At 41.1% G+C, this 15,959-nt stretch overlaps 2 protein-coding genes across 7 annotated transcripts in view; one reads left to right on the top strand and one right to left on the bottom strand.

Annotated features, from left to right (window-relative positions):
- The first annotated feature begins 466 nt into the window (after positions 1-466).
- Positions 467-1,958, top strand: SOD3 (superoxide dismutase 3). 2 transcript variants are annotated; one of them, XM_065634048.1, is made up of 2 exons: positions 467-584; positions 1,035-1,958. In XM_065634048.1, the coding sequence occupies exon 2, from the start codon at positions 1,051-1,053 to the stop codon at positions 1,762-1,764; it is 714 nt and encodes a 237-aa protein (XP_065490120.1). In that variant the 5' UTR covers positions 467-584; positions 1,035-1,050; the 3' UTR covers positions 1,765-1,958. The 2 variants fall into 2 exon arrangements, with proteins under 2 accessions (XP_065490120.1, XP_065490121.1); XM_065634049.1 differs by having other exon boundaries at positions 877-1,958.
- A 695-nt stretch (positions 1,959-2,653) lies between these two features.
- CCDC149 (coiled-coil domain containing 149) overlaps positions 2,654-15,959 on the bottom strand; it is a 52,039-nt gene continuing 38,733 nt past the window's right edge. For 3 of the 5 annotated variants that reach the window (XM_065634043.1, XM_065634045.1, XM_065634047.1), the window contains 3 exons: positions 11,415-11,522; positions 6,309-6,902; positions 2,654-5,698 (listed from right to left, as the gene is read on the bottom strand). In XM_065634043.1, the coding sequence (XP_065490115.1) occupies positions 6,310-6,902; positions 11,415-11,522 (701 nt within the window). In that variant the 3' untranslated portion in view covers positions 2,654-5,698; position 6,309. The remainder of the gene's footprint in view (positions 5,699-6,308; positions 6,903-11,414; positions 11,523-15,959) is intronic. The other 2 variants (XM_065634046.1, XM_065634044.1) reach the window with 2 other exon arrangements.

The following is a 15,959-nucleotide window of genomic DNA, read 5'->3' as shown; positions in this document are numbered from 1 at the left end:
CTGACAGTTTGAATTGTGCCCTTTTGGTTTTAAAACCACCAAAACTTTGGGATACATCCACGTCAAACAGTTTATGTTGCTCAAGTACCACTTTCAATTTTGACTAACGAAGAAATAAAAATGCAAACCAGCTCCATGACAACCAGCACGTAAGTGAGCGAACTAGCCCAAATGTGCCTTAGTAAAGCTCCTTCCTCTCCCCTCGCTGCATGTTGAAGGTTGCGTGTTTTAGATAAGCACATGAAGTAATCAAAAGGAAGATTAATTTAAAAGCTTATTAACTTTTCTCCCCTTTTCTTGGAATGTCCGTGAGGACCGAGAGCCAGACTAACCAACCAAGAAAGGACAAAGTGTTCACCCTGCCCAAAATGAAAATGCCGAAAACTTTTCCCCCTCCCTTCCTCCCCTCCCAGGGTCCTCCCGGTGACGCCTCCTCTGAGCCAGCATTACCTAACTTTACACAAACATGCACTTCCCATAAGCATCAACTTCCAACAGCTCCGGCTTTCTGGCTGATCACATCTTGTTTTAGGGGAGCGGAGGCAAAGAGCTACTACTGAGGGGTTCTGCAGCTGCTCTGCAAGGTAATCAGCTTGTTGGATTTTTACTTTTTGCTTGTAATGCCTAACTAGTGGTTAAGCAGACGGATCAAAAAAAGCCTCCTGGCAAACTGTCTTGCTGGAATTTGTAGTAGGAGAAAACTCTAAATGCAAACTCAAAAATGTATTTAATAACACTTTGGCTTACTTGCTTCCTGCATGCAAACAGAGGCAGTTTTTAAGATCAAGATCTAGTGTAAAACATAAAATCACTAGTATTTCTTTTAGACATGGGTTTCAGTTTTATGTATTTAAACGTGTTTGCATTCTGATTTAGTTTCAGTTCATCACATCAGACAGATTTAGCAAGCAGCAGCCCACGGGGACCCTGCTCCAGCTGTTCTGCTCAGCCCCGCCACAGCCTGCGTGCCTTTCTCTCCAGCCGCGCTGCTGCAAAACGCCCCTAATTCTTTGTAGCTTCTTGTACCTTTTCAGGATCTGAGCTGCCAAGATGCTTCTGCTTCTTTCTCTGGTCGCCGGGCTTGCCCTGTCTGCCTCTGGTGGCGTGACAGACAAAGAAAGTGGTCCAAGCCAAGAGCCATTTCAAGACATACAGAAAAAAGTGAACGACCTCTGGCAGAGTTTGCTCTATCCAGTAGCGCCTGGTAATGAGACCGACGGGATGATTTACGCCACTTGTGAAATGAAGCCCAGCTCCAAAATAGATGCTGACAAGCCACAAGTGACTGGACAAGTCTTATTCAGGCAGTATTACTCATATGGAAGACTAGAAGCCATTTTCTACTTGGATGGGTTTCCGCTGGATAATAATCAGTCTGGTAGAGCTATCCACATCCACGAGCTTGGGGATCTCAGCAACGGCTGCGATGCTACGGGAGGACACTATAACCCCTTCAGAGTGAACCATCCCCGGCACCCAGGGGATTTCGGCAACTTTCTTCCTAAAGAAGGCAAAATCAGAAAATACAAAACTAATCTCTTTGCCACTATGTTTGGTCCATATTCCATCATGGGCAGATCTGTTGTGATCCACGAACAGGAAGACGACATGGGCAAGGGCAACAATAAGGCCAGTTTGGAAAATGGAAACGCTGGGAAACGTCTGGCTTGCTGCGTGATTGGGATCTGCAACAAGAACTTGTGGGAAGAGAAACTGCCTGAAGTTACAGACAAGAAGAAGAGAGGGCTCAACAAACGAACATAGAATCAGGTTTAAGTGAAGACCAACAAGGCGGCTACAGCCCGGGCAGCACAAAGTACCTCGGGCTATGCCACTGGCCACCAAGATACACAGCTAAAGGATTCCCGTTTCCATCTGCTTGCTCCTCTAAGAAATGCGCTATCACTTTGCAGAGCCTCCTTTCTGTAAGACCATCAATAAAAACAGCATCAACTCAACACTGTGATGTATTTTATTGAAGATAAAAGATTCCCCTTTATGCAGTTTGGGAGTTGAATGCATGTAAGTAAGAGAGCTAATGGATACGGTTGGCAGCCTGTGAAGAGAGCGTGTACTGCAAAGGGATCCTAAGTTAGATATCAAAGAAAAAAAAGTTAATATGAATAAGTAAAAAATTGCCTTTCATTAGATGCTACCCTGTATTTAGCTCCAAATCTGACACGTAAAAAGACCTCTATGCTTTCAACAGTGTCGGGTGTTGCGTTACAAGACCTGGATAATGGACTTCCCCTAAAAGTAAAGGGAAGTACAGACATTTCTGTTTTAAACTTTAGATCGATTTCATTGTTCTACTTGTATTTCCAGTTTGCTTGTTTGTTTGTTTCCTGAAACATGTCTGAGCTTCTTAACTATTTTTAATTGTCCACATGGCCACAGCGAAGTCACACTGTTCACATCTGAAAGCAGACTTAAAAGAAATATTCCAGTTCACCATCACTCCCCACCAAAAATTGCCTAAAGCCTCTAGTTTGTGCCTGTTAGTAACTACTTTGTACACAAAAGTTTTAATGCTGCTTAGACAATGACAGTTCAGATCAGAGATAAATATTATTTTCAAAGCAAAAAGAATTACTGAGTGTGTTTCTTTATTACAGAAATGTAGGAAGTAAATCAATCAATTTAGACTCGGAGAAGTGACGGTGAAAATATTTAAATCAGATAATTTTCAAACTTAAAACTCTCACACAATAAAGCTTTACCTTTTTAATTTAACACAACTCACTGAAAATACTAAAACACATGAATATCATTCATCTGGTACTGAGAAAAGGAAATGAGCAGGTAGAACAAGCATATCAGGAAATGCTTTTATTAAAGATGACAAAATGTATTAATATAGTTGAACCATGTTGTGCAGTTAATCCAAGCAGCATAAAAGAGAGGCTTGCAAATAAATTAAACTGCATAATTTAGAAAGTAAAACTACAAACAGAAGCTGGTAAACAAAATCCTATCTTTTAGAGATGTAGCAGACTTTCAACTTAATCTCAGTTAGGATTCTGAAATACATTCCTGAGCTCATAATGATTAAAGAACTTCCACTTCTTTATTATACAAATTCCCACATACTTAAAATAGTCTCACTTAGAAAAGAAGCAGCATTCTAAAAGATGCATCTTAATCTGTCATTTTCACACACTTATTTTACAAATTCATTTTTTTAAAATAACTACAACATCATATTTTCACACAGATAATGCACAAATTCACTTTTACGTGAGACAGCCTCTTTAGAATCAGTTTGTGAAATGCATCTTCTCTATATCCCTGCCACGATATTCCCTTCCCAGTTTGCTTCCCAGAGCCCAAAATGGCTTATATGGCTGGATGCAATTTCTGCATTTCTAAGGTTCCAGAAAAAGTGAACACAGGTCTAAAAAAAAAAAAACCAACCAAAACCCCAAACAAAACAAAAACCCCAAACTAAACCAACTCCCCTTAAAAATCTAAAGTAGTGTTGATTCCACAACAAAACACTAATTAATTTTCTGGGGGGAAAAAAAATCATCGTTCTAATAGCAAAACAATATAAATTAAAGCAATATCCAAGGAAGATCCTGACACACATAATGCAGCAAATATGTCTTACTTTTACAAGTTTCCCAGCTTTGAAGTTTTGTGCTCTCAGAAGGCGGCTAAAAACATAGCTAGAATACACATTCACTAGGGCAGAAAGGAGAGGGGACAGCGTTGCAGCAGTGACACAGCACTGAAAATTAGGTTTCCAGAGATCTAGATATCTCACTGGAATTTAATGATTGCAAAGATATAAAAATGGCATGTAAGAGGGAGAATGGTGTGAGGATAATTACCAAGATGTCCTAGTTGTTGGGTTGTACATCACTATGTTCTCACAGAAAAAAACATAACAAAAAGAATGAGCAAATGCAGCCCTAGAAAGCTGCTGGTCCAGCATCGCTTCTACCTGTTCAAATTTTTGCACCAAGCTCTTCATTAATTAATGGCATTAACTGGCTGCTGAAGGACCAGGAGCAAAACACCAACTCACACAACTGTGCGTCAGGCAAGCAACGCAACACCCCGAATGTTTCAGAGCTCAGCTACATGAAACCTTGACCTTCTTATTCACTTGCCTCCGTTTTGACTGCATTGATATTTAGCTCTGCGCAAGAGTAGTCTGTGAAAGATGGAAAAGAATACATCTTCAATAAAATGCTACTTTTTGTGACATTCAAGCACTAAAGGAAAAAACCCCTGTCACATTCTCCTGGAGATTTCAGTTTCTGCAGCTATTTCTCTTCCGACTTGTCAGTACTGTCGTATAAATGAGTCAATAATGCAGTCAGTTACCATTAATGGGAACAGCATAACAATCTTTCAAACATTTAAACTCTTCTTGTTTTTTCAGGTGATGAGGAACTTAAATGGTGATGAGGATAATGAAAGAAAAACTTTTTACTCCATGTCCCTAACACGCTTAAATATAGAGATGGATTTTATTCCTAAGGGCTGCTGCTTAATATCAGTGAAATGCTGCAATGTCAAATTACCTTTAAAGAGGAAGGAAACATATTCGAGGAGCACTGTGAGTGTGGCTTTGCAGCCTGCAGACAGACACTGAAAGGGTTACATGGATGCACCTGCTCGGGAAAACACATGAGAAGAGAGACAAGCCACATTTTTCACCTTCCCACTATCGTTCCTTATATTTATATGTAATCATTTACATACAGCCTTTCTTCTGCTGAATACAAACCGTTCATGGACTCTGACACCTTGATTATGGCAGCACCTGCTAGCTCATCTTCCATATACAGAAGAGTTTGTCAGTATGGCTAATATAAACTCTGTTTATTCAGTAGCTGACAAGTGGGCTGTAAAAATTTGCAGCTGGCAGTTATTTGTCAAAGAAGGATTCAATCTGGGAGGGATTTTCCTTTTTATTAGTAGTATTTTATTAAATTTGGTTTAATTCTCTCTGATTGGTTTCAAGTTCTAGGAGTGAGAAATGAACATTTACAGACAATTAGGTCTCAAGCCAGCAGAAAAATTGCCTTGACGGCTGCTGGCCCATAGAAGCTCCACAGCTGCAGAGACTATTCCTTATGCTACAAACAGGAGAGGAAGGACGTGCCTCCCCTTCTCCAACAGCTGCTAACTTCAGCGTTAAGTATCCCCTTGTTGCTGCCTTCCTAGGAGCAGACTGGCACAGCTCCAGCATCAGGAGTGAGCAGGGAATGACACAGCAGCCTCCCTTTTCCCCAGTTATCATAGGAACGTTGTCCTATGACTAAATATCAACAAAGGAAGAGGTTTAAGAAAGCGGCAGCAATGCAAGTAAACCTTCTATTACACCACAGACTGGTGAAATGAGGAGGAAAGGAGGAGTTAGCCTTAATTCTAAACCATGACAAAACAAAAAGACACAGATTGCTTTAAAAAGGAGGGCACAGATGGAGTAGGCTGAAATGTACCACCCGTTCCTCAGCCCGAGGGCTGTTCCAGCTCCTGTAGGTTGAGGAATGCAATTCCAGTAACAGAGCCAAGCAGGTGGACACGGCATCGCTGGTTCTCTTGCTGCCCTCCTTGCTTTAGAACAGTATTGCTGCCTCTCACAGAAAGACTTCTGGCTTCTCTGACAACGTTTCCCTCAGAGATTCATTAAATTGGGTTCTCGGTATCTGGTGAAATAACTCCCGTATTTTCATGAGATGAGCTGGGAGAGGGAAGGAAAAATTCATTCAGTTGAGAAGATATAAAGGTTCGTAATGAGAGAACTATACACATGCAGGGATGGTTTTCAGAAACTTCCTACAGGGAATAGTGATTTTATTCTAAGGATGTACTTACGGTCACTATAAGTAAAGAGAAAAAGAATGCAGTCTGAGAAACAAGCAAAAGCTTGTAGCCTTAAGATGCTTCTCAATTTATCACTTCAAATTTTTCATCCTTGGAAGACACTTCTAACCATTAAAATACCGTCCAGCACTAGGACCATACATGTTACAGAGGCCTAGTGATAACATGGTAAATCATTATCATTGGTCTCTTTGCTACACCAATGTAAATTGCATCAATCTACGTAGAAACTTCAAATCATTACAAAAAACCAACATGAATAAACCTCATCACTAATTCTTTCCTTTAGCTAATCTACATCTTTTGTACATTGTAGCCAAAACTAACAGAAAACCACCTTTATTAGACAAAAATTAATGGTTAGATACAAAAATGAACAACATGGCACAGTTTCACCTATCATATTCAGGCAGCACGAACACTGCAAAAGGATTACAGCGAGAAGCTCGGGGGCCTGGACTTCATACCTCAAGCCAAACTGTTATCCAAATATTCACAGTTTTCAGCAGAATCAGATGGTTTCTTGTTTTCAGATTCAGGAAGCTCCTCAGAGCTGTTACTTGTGTGTGCCGCTGTAACGCTGAGCCCCCTGTGCCTTCCAGGCTCCCCGGTACGCACCACATCCACAGTGCTGCTGTTTCGATGTCCTCTTTCATCTGGAATTTCACAATCACTCTCTGAGGTTGCGTCATTGTCTTTCAGGGCCTCAGTTTCAGCTGTTTGTTCGTTCTCTGAGTTTGAGGGATCTGTGGGGTCGGATGGGTCAGGGCTGGAAAGCGGGAACTCTCCCTCAGATGAACCATTAAGCTCCGCTCCAGCCACGGCGCTCTGCTCCCCTGCGGAAGCGCCTGCTCTTTTCCCTTCCAGTTCTGCAACTGCCTGCTCTGTCAGTTTAATTATCTGACTTCCGAGCTTGCTTATTTCTTCTTCCTCAGAAGGTAGCTGGGGTAATGAAGGATAAAAATGTTTATTTTGGTTTCTGTTATTTAAGTTTGTTCCCTCTGGAGCCAAGGACTCACTTGCAACAGCACAAGTTTCATCATGTTCCTGCTTCTGTTCTGCTGGAAGAGAAATGGAACAGCAAGACATGCTGGTCAGTCACAGATACTGATTATATATCTAATTTGAAGACCGTCACCACCAGTGCCAGGCCACAGAGACGTTTACCTCAGTAAGGAACTTCTAAAAGTGATTCCCTATGGCATCCCAGGCCCACTTCTTAGATGACAAGCAATCAACACTGAGTTTCTTGCTGGATCTGGCCCTGTTTTGGAGCCTGTCTTTCCCTAACACTTGACAATTCTAAAAGATTCATGGTCAATACTGCACTGTAGAAAAATAGGGTCAGGCAAGCTTTCTCAAAGGAATATCAACTCTAAGCAAGGCACTCAGCTACAGAAATTTTTGGCACAGCTTAACATTAATCCCCACATCATTACCACTTTCAGGGGTGAACCCAAGCTCCATTTGGAGCTTTTCACAGGCTTTCACCCAATAATGAAGTTTTGTTATTGGTCCTGCAACATTTCTCCTAACATAAAAGATTATTCTAATTCAGGAAACATCATAAAACAAAGCGGCAGTGGAAGAATTTTAAATATACCATTATACCAAAAGGCAAACACTGAACTAAATGTCAGAATAGAGAAAACACCAACGTGTAAACAAACAGCTTTGTGCAAAAGGGAGGATTTGTCCTCATCTCAGTTAAGGACAAAAAGCCTCATTGAAAATAAGCTTGCAAAGCCAAGTAAGAAAAATTAGGAAATGCCAGAAGTATGGCTGCATTGACAGCTTAAAATGACTCTTGTCATGCATATGCATTACCTTGTAGTATCTGAGCATTTACCCTATTTCTCCCGCAGGACTCCTGCCTCATGCACAGCACAGGACAGCCTGGCTGCAGGGAGGGATCGGAGCTACACAACTGAGGAGCCTCCGTCTCCATTGGATCTGCCTCATTTATAATTTGGGAGCTGCTGAGTCAGTGAGACAAGGGTTGGCATGAGGGGAACACTCTTACTGCCATTAAGGAAGCTAGGAATGCTACTCTGAAGAGCTGGAATTTAAGTCTGTGGAAAAGGCAGGGATAAATTAACTTTCAAAAAGCGATCACCCACTGGATTTAATCCTCATTATCCGAGTACTCAGCTGGAAGCCTGGGAGCCTGAATCGCAGCACTGCTCTGCTCATGTCACTCAAAGTGCTCCAAAAAGAGCCAAAACTTAGGTACCTCAAATTGACACTTGAAATTAGCAGGGACCCTACCCTATTCTTTGCATGCCTCAGTTTCCTCCCTCTCCAGTGGGGTAACACCATCCCATCACCTTGCTGCAATATTCTAAGGATAAATTGTTTCAAAGCATTAGGATGGCAGAGATAAGTTTGTAGAAAAACAGCACTTTTGTCTTCAAGGAATGCTTGAAATAGCACACAGGCAATACAGCAGGAACAATGCACTCAACAATGGAGAGGAAAAAAACCTGAATAGCTGCTCATTAGCAGCCCTGATGCTCAAGCCCAACCTGTCCCACGACACCATCCATCCCGTGTGTTGTATAAAGGGAGATTTGGTGGCACAAGAGAGTCTTTCATTCATATGATTGCACTATGTCATTACGCATTCTCACACAGGAACTGCTCAGTATAGCCTACGGACTTCCACCATCCAGCTTAACTGAAACAATGATAGCAAGTATGGACTAAAACAGGCCTTGATGAGATCAGGGTGAGCAGACAGATTAGATTAAAAAAGCCTGAAAAAGCCATCTGATTATCTGTAGGCCTAGCTAGAGCAACATTTGATGTATTACAGAAAGCTCTGATAAAGAATGTGTGTTAGTACAAAAGCCAAAAATGTTTCCTGCGCCAAAAAGGCACCAAATTAGCAATGGTATTACTTAAAGGACCATAGCTGATGTGACATCAAGCCTTGTTTTTAAAGATATTTAAGAATTTCATTGCCCTTCTGCTTACCAACTGTTTTCACTCAGCTGATCATTTAACTAACAGGAAAATAAAAGTGGGTTTGTTTTTATTTCTGGAATACTTCTAAACCAAGGGCATACTCGCTTGGTAAACAAAGGCAGATGAACACATTCCTACATTTTTCCCAGCTGCCCATCTCCCCCAGATTTTGGAGCTACATTGCGTAGATGAAAAAATGCAATATGCACCAAGCTCCTACACCTCAACCACAGAGAGTCATTCTCTATGCAGAGTGGCACAAAAGGCGACTCGGTTATCGCTCCCATACAGCCGCTGAGTGCAGAGGAGCTGTGTGACTCCAAGCAAAGGGACGTGCCCCACAGCTGAAAACACGCTGCTTCCTTCCCAGGCTTCCAAGGGAGGCTGGCAGCCCCAAACATTCTCCAGAAAAAGGATCTGGAGCAATGGAAGCAGTCATTGTTGCTCCACCTGCTGCTAGACGCTATGGTGTCCCCTGCACAGCGGGCAGTATATATGTGCTCATCCAGGCCAGTGAAAAGTTGGCCTCGTTTATTTAAACTACCACAGAGGTGAGTTTTGTCCGAGTTCTCACTGCAGGTTATCAGGTTTACTGAGCCACATGCAAAGGAAAAAAATCCAAGCTGTTTGTGCAAGCAGAACAGTAATTTCTTAACCTACTCCAGTTTAATGACAGGATTTCTGTGACTGATGTTGTCTCTCTTACAGTGACAGGACGGGGAGGGGGAAGGAGGGTGATGACCTACTGGGAGCAGATTCTTTCTGTGACCGCTGCAGTCCTAATCCTTGTCTGCCTTCTGGTCTCCAAGGCTGTTTTATTTTCCTCTTCTCCTGCCCAGCTCTTTGCTCCTGCCCTACATCCCTTTGTTTATCCAGTCCCTACACTCACTCCACTCATTTCTCACCCACCTTTCCATCTTTTTTTATCACACCTTGCTTTCACTGTCACCATTTTAATTCCTTGCTCCTGTGCTCTGAGTTCTGCTCAGCAAGACCCAAGCCCCCCTCACTCAGACTTCCTTGGACTCTGTCACTCCCCATCACTCAAGAGTCCTGATCTCAGCCTTTCTTTCCTCTCTGCTCCAGGGTTTTTTTTCCTTCCAGGTTTACATTATTTTGAAGGAATGGTGCATGCAGATTTTTACCAGCATTGGTGGCATGAAGCAAGCTCAACAGAATAACTGGATTTTTTCCGTTGTTTTTAGCAGATGAAATTTGAAAGTGAATGGTTTAGAATGAGGTGGAAATTCCAGCCTGTTTCCTCCGGGTGGAAATTTTTCCCCCAGATTTCTAATTCCTTTCAATTATAGATATACTAAATGCTTGCACCAAAACAATGACCAAAACCACTGACACCACAACAAAAACCAGACAAATTTAAAAAAACCTGCAACCAAAATAAATGTGATCGTCAGAATTTAACATGAAAAAGAGATCTGGCTGTCAATACAAAAATCAGCTGAAGTAGAAAACACAGCATAGCTTCAGCCCAAAGCAAGAGTTTGGCAGTGTTACAAAGCAACAGAAACAGGGTCTGGTGAGATTCGATGGGCAGCTTTAATCAAAGCTGTAATACCAGCCTCACCTAGGACAAATACGTAAAGAACATCATGTCACCAAGTAAATACTTTCAGTAACTGCAGATTTAATTAAAAGTCAATGATTAAGCAGGCAAAAAATGAATATTTATGAATTACTCACTGGAGAACTATCCACTATAGTTTCACTTCTTATTTTTAGCAAAAGTATCATTTGATCAAGATTATAAAAAACAGACCGGCTGTCAAGTTTTATCAGATGATGACATGGGTGATAAAGTCAAAATTAAACCACAATCTATTTAGTTCCAGGGCTAACAAATAAATTGTTTATGATGCTTCATGGTTAGCTGAGTAAAATCTGGGCATACCAAAATGTTATGCCCATTAAAGAGCTTATCCAAATGCCGATAGGCAAGCATAATAATCCATCTCCCAGCCACTATGAAAAACTAAGGGGAAAAAAAAATAAATCAAGGTTATCACCAAAACACTATCTTCTGATACTGTGAAATAAAGTTAAGCTTGACTTTGGAGAGATGTTAAAGCTTGCTATTGGGGACGGATTTTTAACAAAACACATGCAAGACTACAAAAAAAGCAGTCAATTTCTCTGGGAAAATGAGTAAGGTATTTCAATTTACTGGGCGCAATCAGGAAGCCTTTCATCTAGATATCAACCATAATGCAGGGAAGTGCTAAGCCAGTTCCACGGGCTGCTTCCCTACTGGGCATTTTAACCGAGGGAAAAGGAGAAGGAGGCTGTTAACTGTAACAGAGGTGGCATGAATAGCTTCTCACAGTATCAAGTTATCTGCCAGGAAAATTCTTTGAGGTGTAAGACTTGATCCCTAGCCCTGAGCAATCTATTCAACAGTCGTTTTTCAGTCGTTTCTTCGCTATTTGTACTGGGACCACCTATCCATTTCACTTGTGGATGATTTATCCAATCTCTGTGACCACGGAAACTTTGCCTTCTGCTATCCCAGCATGACAATTTATTACTTTTTATTTGGAAAGAAATGAGCGCTCAGCTCTCATCATGGTCCTTACATTCCAGGTGCTCACCTTGTACTTCAATTTTCTGTGGCTTATCAGTAAACGCCAATAATGGTGACCTGGACCGCTGTATCACTGGCAAGGCTGGGTCGTTGAATGTTATGGTATCCTTTCCGCCTGAAACAAAGTGTTAGAACTATTAATTCACCAGTTACACCCATTATGCACTAATGATATTCAAACATATCCTACATTTTTTTTGCAATGTTATTGAAAAGTACAGAACAGGAAAAGCATCTCAAATGATCCTTCTGTAGCACGGAAAAACATACTCTGTACTGTGGCTGGAATATGCAAGTGAAACACAGAAAAGGCATATGTTTTTATCCACAGTACTGAGTAAAGGACAGATTTTGAAAAAGACCAGGTGCTGTATGCAGTAAATTGTATTAGCAATTAGCATTTAATTCAGAATATTAATAATCAGATCACACCAAAAGTTTTACAAAGAGTAATGGATCATTTGCATGCTTTTACCAGCAAGTGTTCCGCACTTTATCTGTACTGTCTATTACTCTGCCTTGGTGATGAACCTGCTCATATCACATATGTAGTTTTACACTACAAACTCTCACACATAATATCCTACAACGCTGCCTTAAAAAAATAGTAACTAAGAATGGAGGGAGCAAACAAGCATACGTTGCTGGGGGAACAGGAGAGATTTTAACCTGAAAATTCCAAAACCACTTCTGAGCATTTCTGTTTTAAGCCAAATAGAAAAGGGCAATTTTCCAGCTCTTTTGCAGACAAAATAGTGCAAGAAACTCTTCAGCTGAGGACTCTGCTGCAGATGCCTAGTCTTTAAATATTTTAGCAATACAGAAAGCAACACCTGCAGACCCTTCAGGAAGTCCTCCACTATCCGGGATGCTTATGTTTTCAGTGACTGAAACTACCTTAAACCCAGAGGGCAAACAGCAGGAAATGTGCACGATCAGCTGAGCGTGGTCTTCGTGTGGCCTCCAGAACAAGGGCCAACCCATCAGTCATGGCTGGGGAGGCAGCGAGCTCCTGCGCTATTTATCTCCCTGAGAAGGGACGTTTATGGAAGAACCACTTCTCCTCTCTCAATCTGTTTGAACGTTTCACCTTAAGGCAACATCCTAAATCTGATCATCCATCCAAAACAAAGCCTTTCCAAAGAGCACCAAAGTCAGGACATACCAGGAATAAATCCAGCCCTGAGAAAGTTTTGGTACCTACTAAGAAATAATGAAAGTCACACTGTTCCCATGGAGTCTAACTGGACTGCCCTAGTCCCTAACTACTTCTGAAAGCACTGGCTGTAAATACCCTGATCCTGAAGGTATTAATTACGTTTTTGTATCTGTAATGTGTTGGGGTATATACTGCAGCAATATGGATGCAATGAGTGCTTTTGAAAAATGGATCTTCTTGAGCTTTGATTCCCTTGTCAAGTACACATCAGAATTCTGCCTTCACCATAGCAAGTAATAAAAAAAAAAAACCCAAAACAAACGTAACAAAACAAACGTAACAAAACAAACGTAACAAAACAAACGTAAAAGTGGGGAACTCCCCCCCAGTGTAAGGCAAAATTAATTAAAATGGAAAAAAAAAAAAGGCCAAAAAAATCTGACAGCTATTTCAAAATGCAAAAGCTCTTAGAAGAATGCACCTTCCTGTAACAGTGAGGAATTTTGTGTTGGAAGAAGAGCTAAGTCATACAGGGAACTAGTGGTATGAAAACATCCAATAGATATTCATACACAGTCAAAAGTAGCCACGTATCTAAAAAGATACAAAAGAATCCAACAGAGGAAGAAAAATACAAAAACATGATGAATAAAGCATTGGGGGGTAAGGGGGAGTTTTGCCAGAAAAGTAGAGCACAGAGTATTTTTCTTTTTCTTTTCTTTTTTTTTCTTTTTTTTTTTTTAAAGTAAAGCCTGAGCTAAAGTCCCCAAAGATTGCAAGACAAACTTCAAAAATGAAACTTCTTGACTTCCAGCCAGCATTGAGACAGTAAACACATTCACTTTCACATTCTTCTCTGAAAACCAACTTGGTTACAGAAAATAGACCTAAGTTCAGTATCCGCACATGTAAGCAACGGATGTGGCCCAAAGCACCTGATGCATATTTATTTATTAACAATGACTCACATCCATTCATGAAGGAGGGACATGGGGGTATTGCTGCATTACGTTCTGTGAATCGTGATCTGAAGCTGGATTACACACAGGGAATTTCAATTAGCTGCCGTGTAACCTCAATTTTATAACTTGTATAGCTTTGTGTTCCTCTATTTAATGATTTTTTTTTTTTCAAGGACTTTAGTGAAAACTATACACGTCGCCAAATAAGCAGACAAGTGAGTTTCCAGTAGTAGTAAATTCTTCATTTTCTTCTCCAGGGCTGGGCACCCTGTGCTGCACCCGACTGGCTGTAAGTGGCTCCAGCCACGGCAGCTGCTGAGCCCGGGGATTGTGCCCCGCTCCGCTCCCTGCCCAGCGCTGCAGAGCAAGAGGCAGCGCCGAAACCTCCCTTCCCTGTCATCCCACACAGAAAAGGGCTGCATCACGGCTGGCTCTTTTCTCAGGCTTTTTTTCAGTGGAAATCGGGAATTTCCAGGAAATTATAAACTTTTAAAAATACAGAATTACTTAACTGAATGTCTAGTGACATCAAATTTTGAGAGGAATAAGGTGGTGTCTGTTCAGTGTGTACTGTTACTGAATACACTAAACATATTACGCATGCATATTTGAACCACAATGTACCTAAGACAAAGCAAATAATTAAATGCTTCTTGCAAACATCACATTCTCTGCTTCCTTCTCAAGGCAAGTAGGGTCATACAAAGAAAATCAGAGCCAAGTCTGTGCCCAATATTGCTTTCTTTTCAGCAATGAACCTTGCAAGAGATTTGTTTAATTAAAGCACATTTTCCAAACAGGGGAAGCTGAAGTTTGTGGTAGGCAGAACTTCTACAGAAAGTGAACTATGATACCACTTCAAAAATTAAATACACATTTCCTATTGATTTAGCTCCCCCATAGTTCATTCATGCACTGCTCAAAAAGTGGATGGCAAATATGTCCCCTAACAAAAAAAAAAAAAAAAAGCTCTTCAATAGGATAAAGTTTCTTAATATCATTTGTTAACACCATTTGGAAGACGTTAATATCATGGTGACAGTGGATCTTATGTTATAATGGACAACGATGACTAAGTAGGAACATTAACTTCAGATTAAAAACCTGCAGTTTAAAATGTGCGTTTCTTTTAGTGCTAGGCTGAACATCAGCTTTCATCTGCGTATTTTTTTTCCAATGACAAAAAGTTCAACTCGCAACCAAATAAGAATTTTGTCTCTCTGGATTTCAGACTGACTAGATGAGATACCGTCCATGCTCTGCCCCTCACCCGAGCCAACATCCAGCTGCAGAGCCCACTGGGGTAGTTCCCACACTATTTCTTACACGCTGCTGTTCTGTGGAGCAGAAGCTTTCCACGCTCTGAGAACTGCTGACCCACCAGGTGTTGCGAGCCTCTCACAGACCACCTTGGATCTAGAGTGCACTTGGAAACAAAAGTGCACTCTTGATGCAAAAGGCACACAGCAAATCAACAAACCTTGGGGCTCAGAGTTCACACTCCAGCGTAAAATTCCTTTACAACTATTTAATATCACCATTTCTTACTATTTGCTCAATTTATAGGAATTCTCTTGTAGAGCAGTCTCTATTTCTCTTGTGGTCATCTAACTCACTTGACTGAACATCTTAATCTGTTGGATATAAAAATGTTCAAATAACATTTATGTTTATTTACATGCAGTGAAAATATTTAACGTACTGCTAAAATCAGTTACTAAAAATATACATCAAGCAGAACCTACTCCCAAATCCCACTGAGATATTGTAGCTCAGGCCTTCAGGCAGCAAAAGAAAGGAAGGAAAGAGACAGTTGTTATTGTATAAACATTGATTTGATGTCTTACCTACACAGACCAACAACAGTGCAAGAAGTTCCCACTGTTCAATTTTTTAAATATATTTTGCAAAGACTAGAAAGGCTGCATTTATTAGTGTATGAGTTTCATGGAACACTGTATTTGAAAAAAAACCCTACAGTACCTTAAACTGGTGAGTCGATGATACGCATTTGCACTAATGTACAAAACTGCCGTGAGGAGGGTCTTAGACAAATATTTCATCTGCACCTTTTGGAGAATGTGGGGAGGGACTAGGTGACTGAAGAGTAATCCACGGCAACAAATTTGGGACCTTCAGTTCTGGAAGGTGTCAACGAGAGAGCCCGTTCCAGAGAGGTGACAGAACGCCTACGGTGGGCACGCTGAACTGGAAATATACCCCCCAGGCCAAAGGGCTAACAGCAACAGCTTGTCCGGAGGTCTCTTCAGCTTTGTCAGATGTTTTCTTCTAGATGGAAAGGTTGGGTGGAACATACAGCGAAAAAACCTAGAAACCTAAACCACACTATCTCCCACCCTCAGCGGTACTGACAGGAAGCTGTAAACAACAAAGCCTAATGATGCAAACACCAGCAATGGAATCGCATAAC

Source organism: Caloenas nicobarica, chromosome 4 (assembly GCF_036013445.1).
Source record: "Caloenas nicobarica isolate bCalNic1 chromosome 4, bCalNic1.hap1, whole genome shotgun sequence".
Classification (NCBI taxonomy): domain Eukaryota; kingdom Metazoa; phylum Chordata; class Aves; order Columbiformes; family Columbidae; genus Caloenas; species Caloenas nicobarica.
Note: the sequence above shows the minus strand (reverse complement) of the source record. Positions and strands in the feature narration are given on the sequence as shown.

What these genes read in the sequence shown, in the direction of transcription:
- SOD3 (XM_065634048.1), top strand. Translation starts at nt 1,051, where the DNA reads ATGCTTCTGCTTCTTTCTCTGGTCGCCGGGCTTGCCCTGTCTGCCTCT.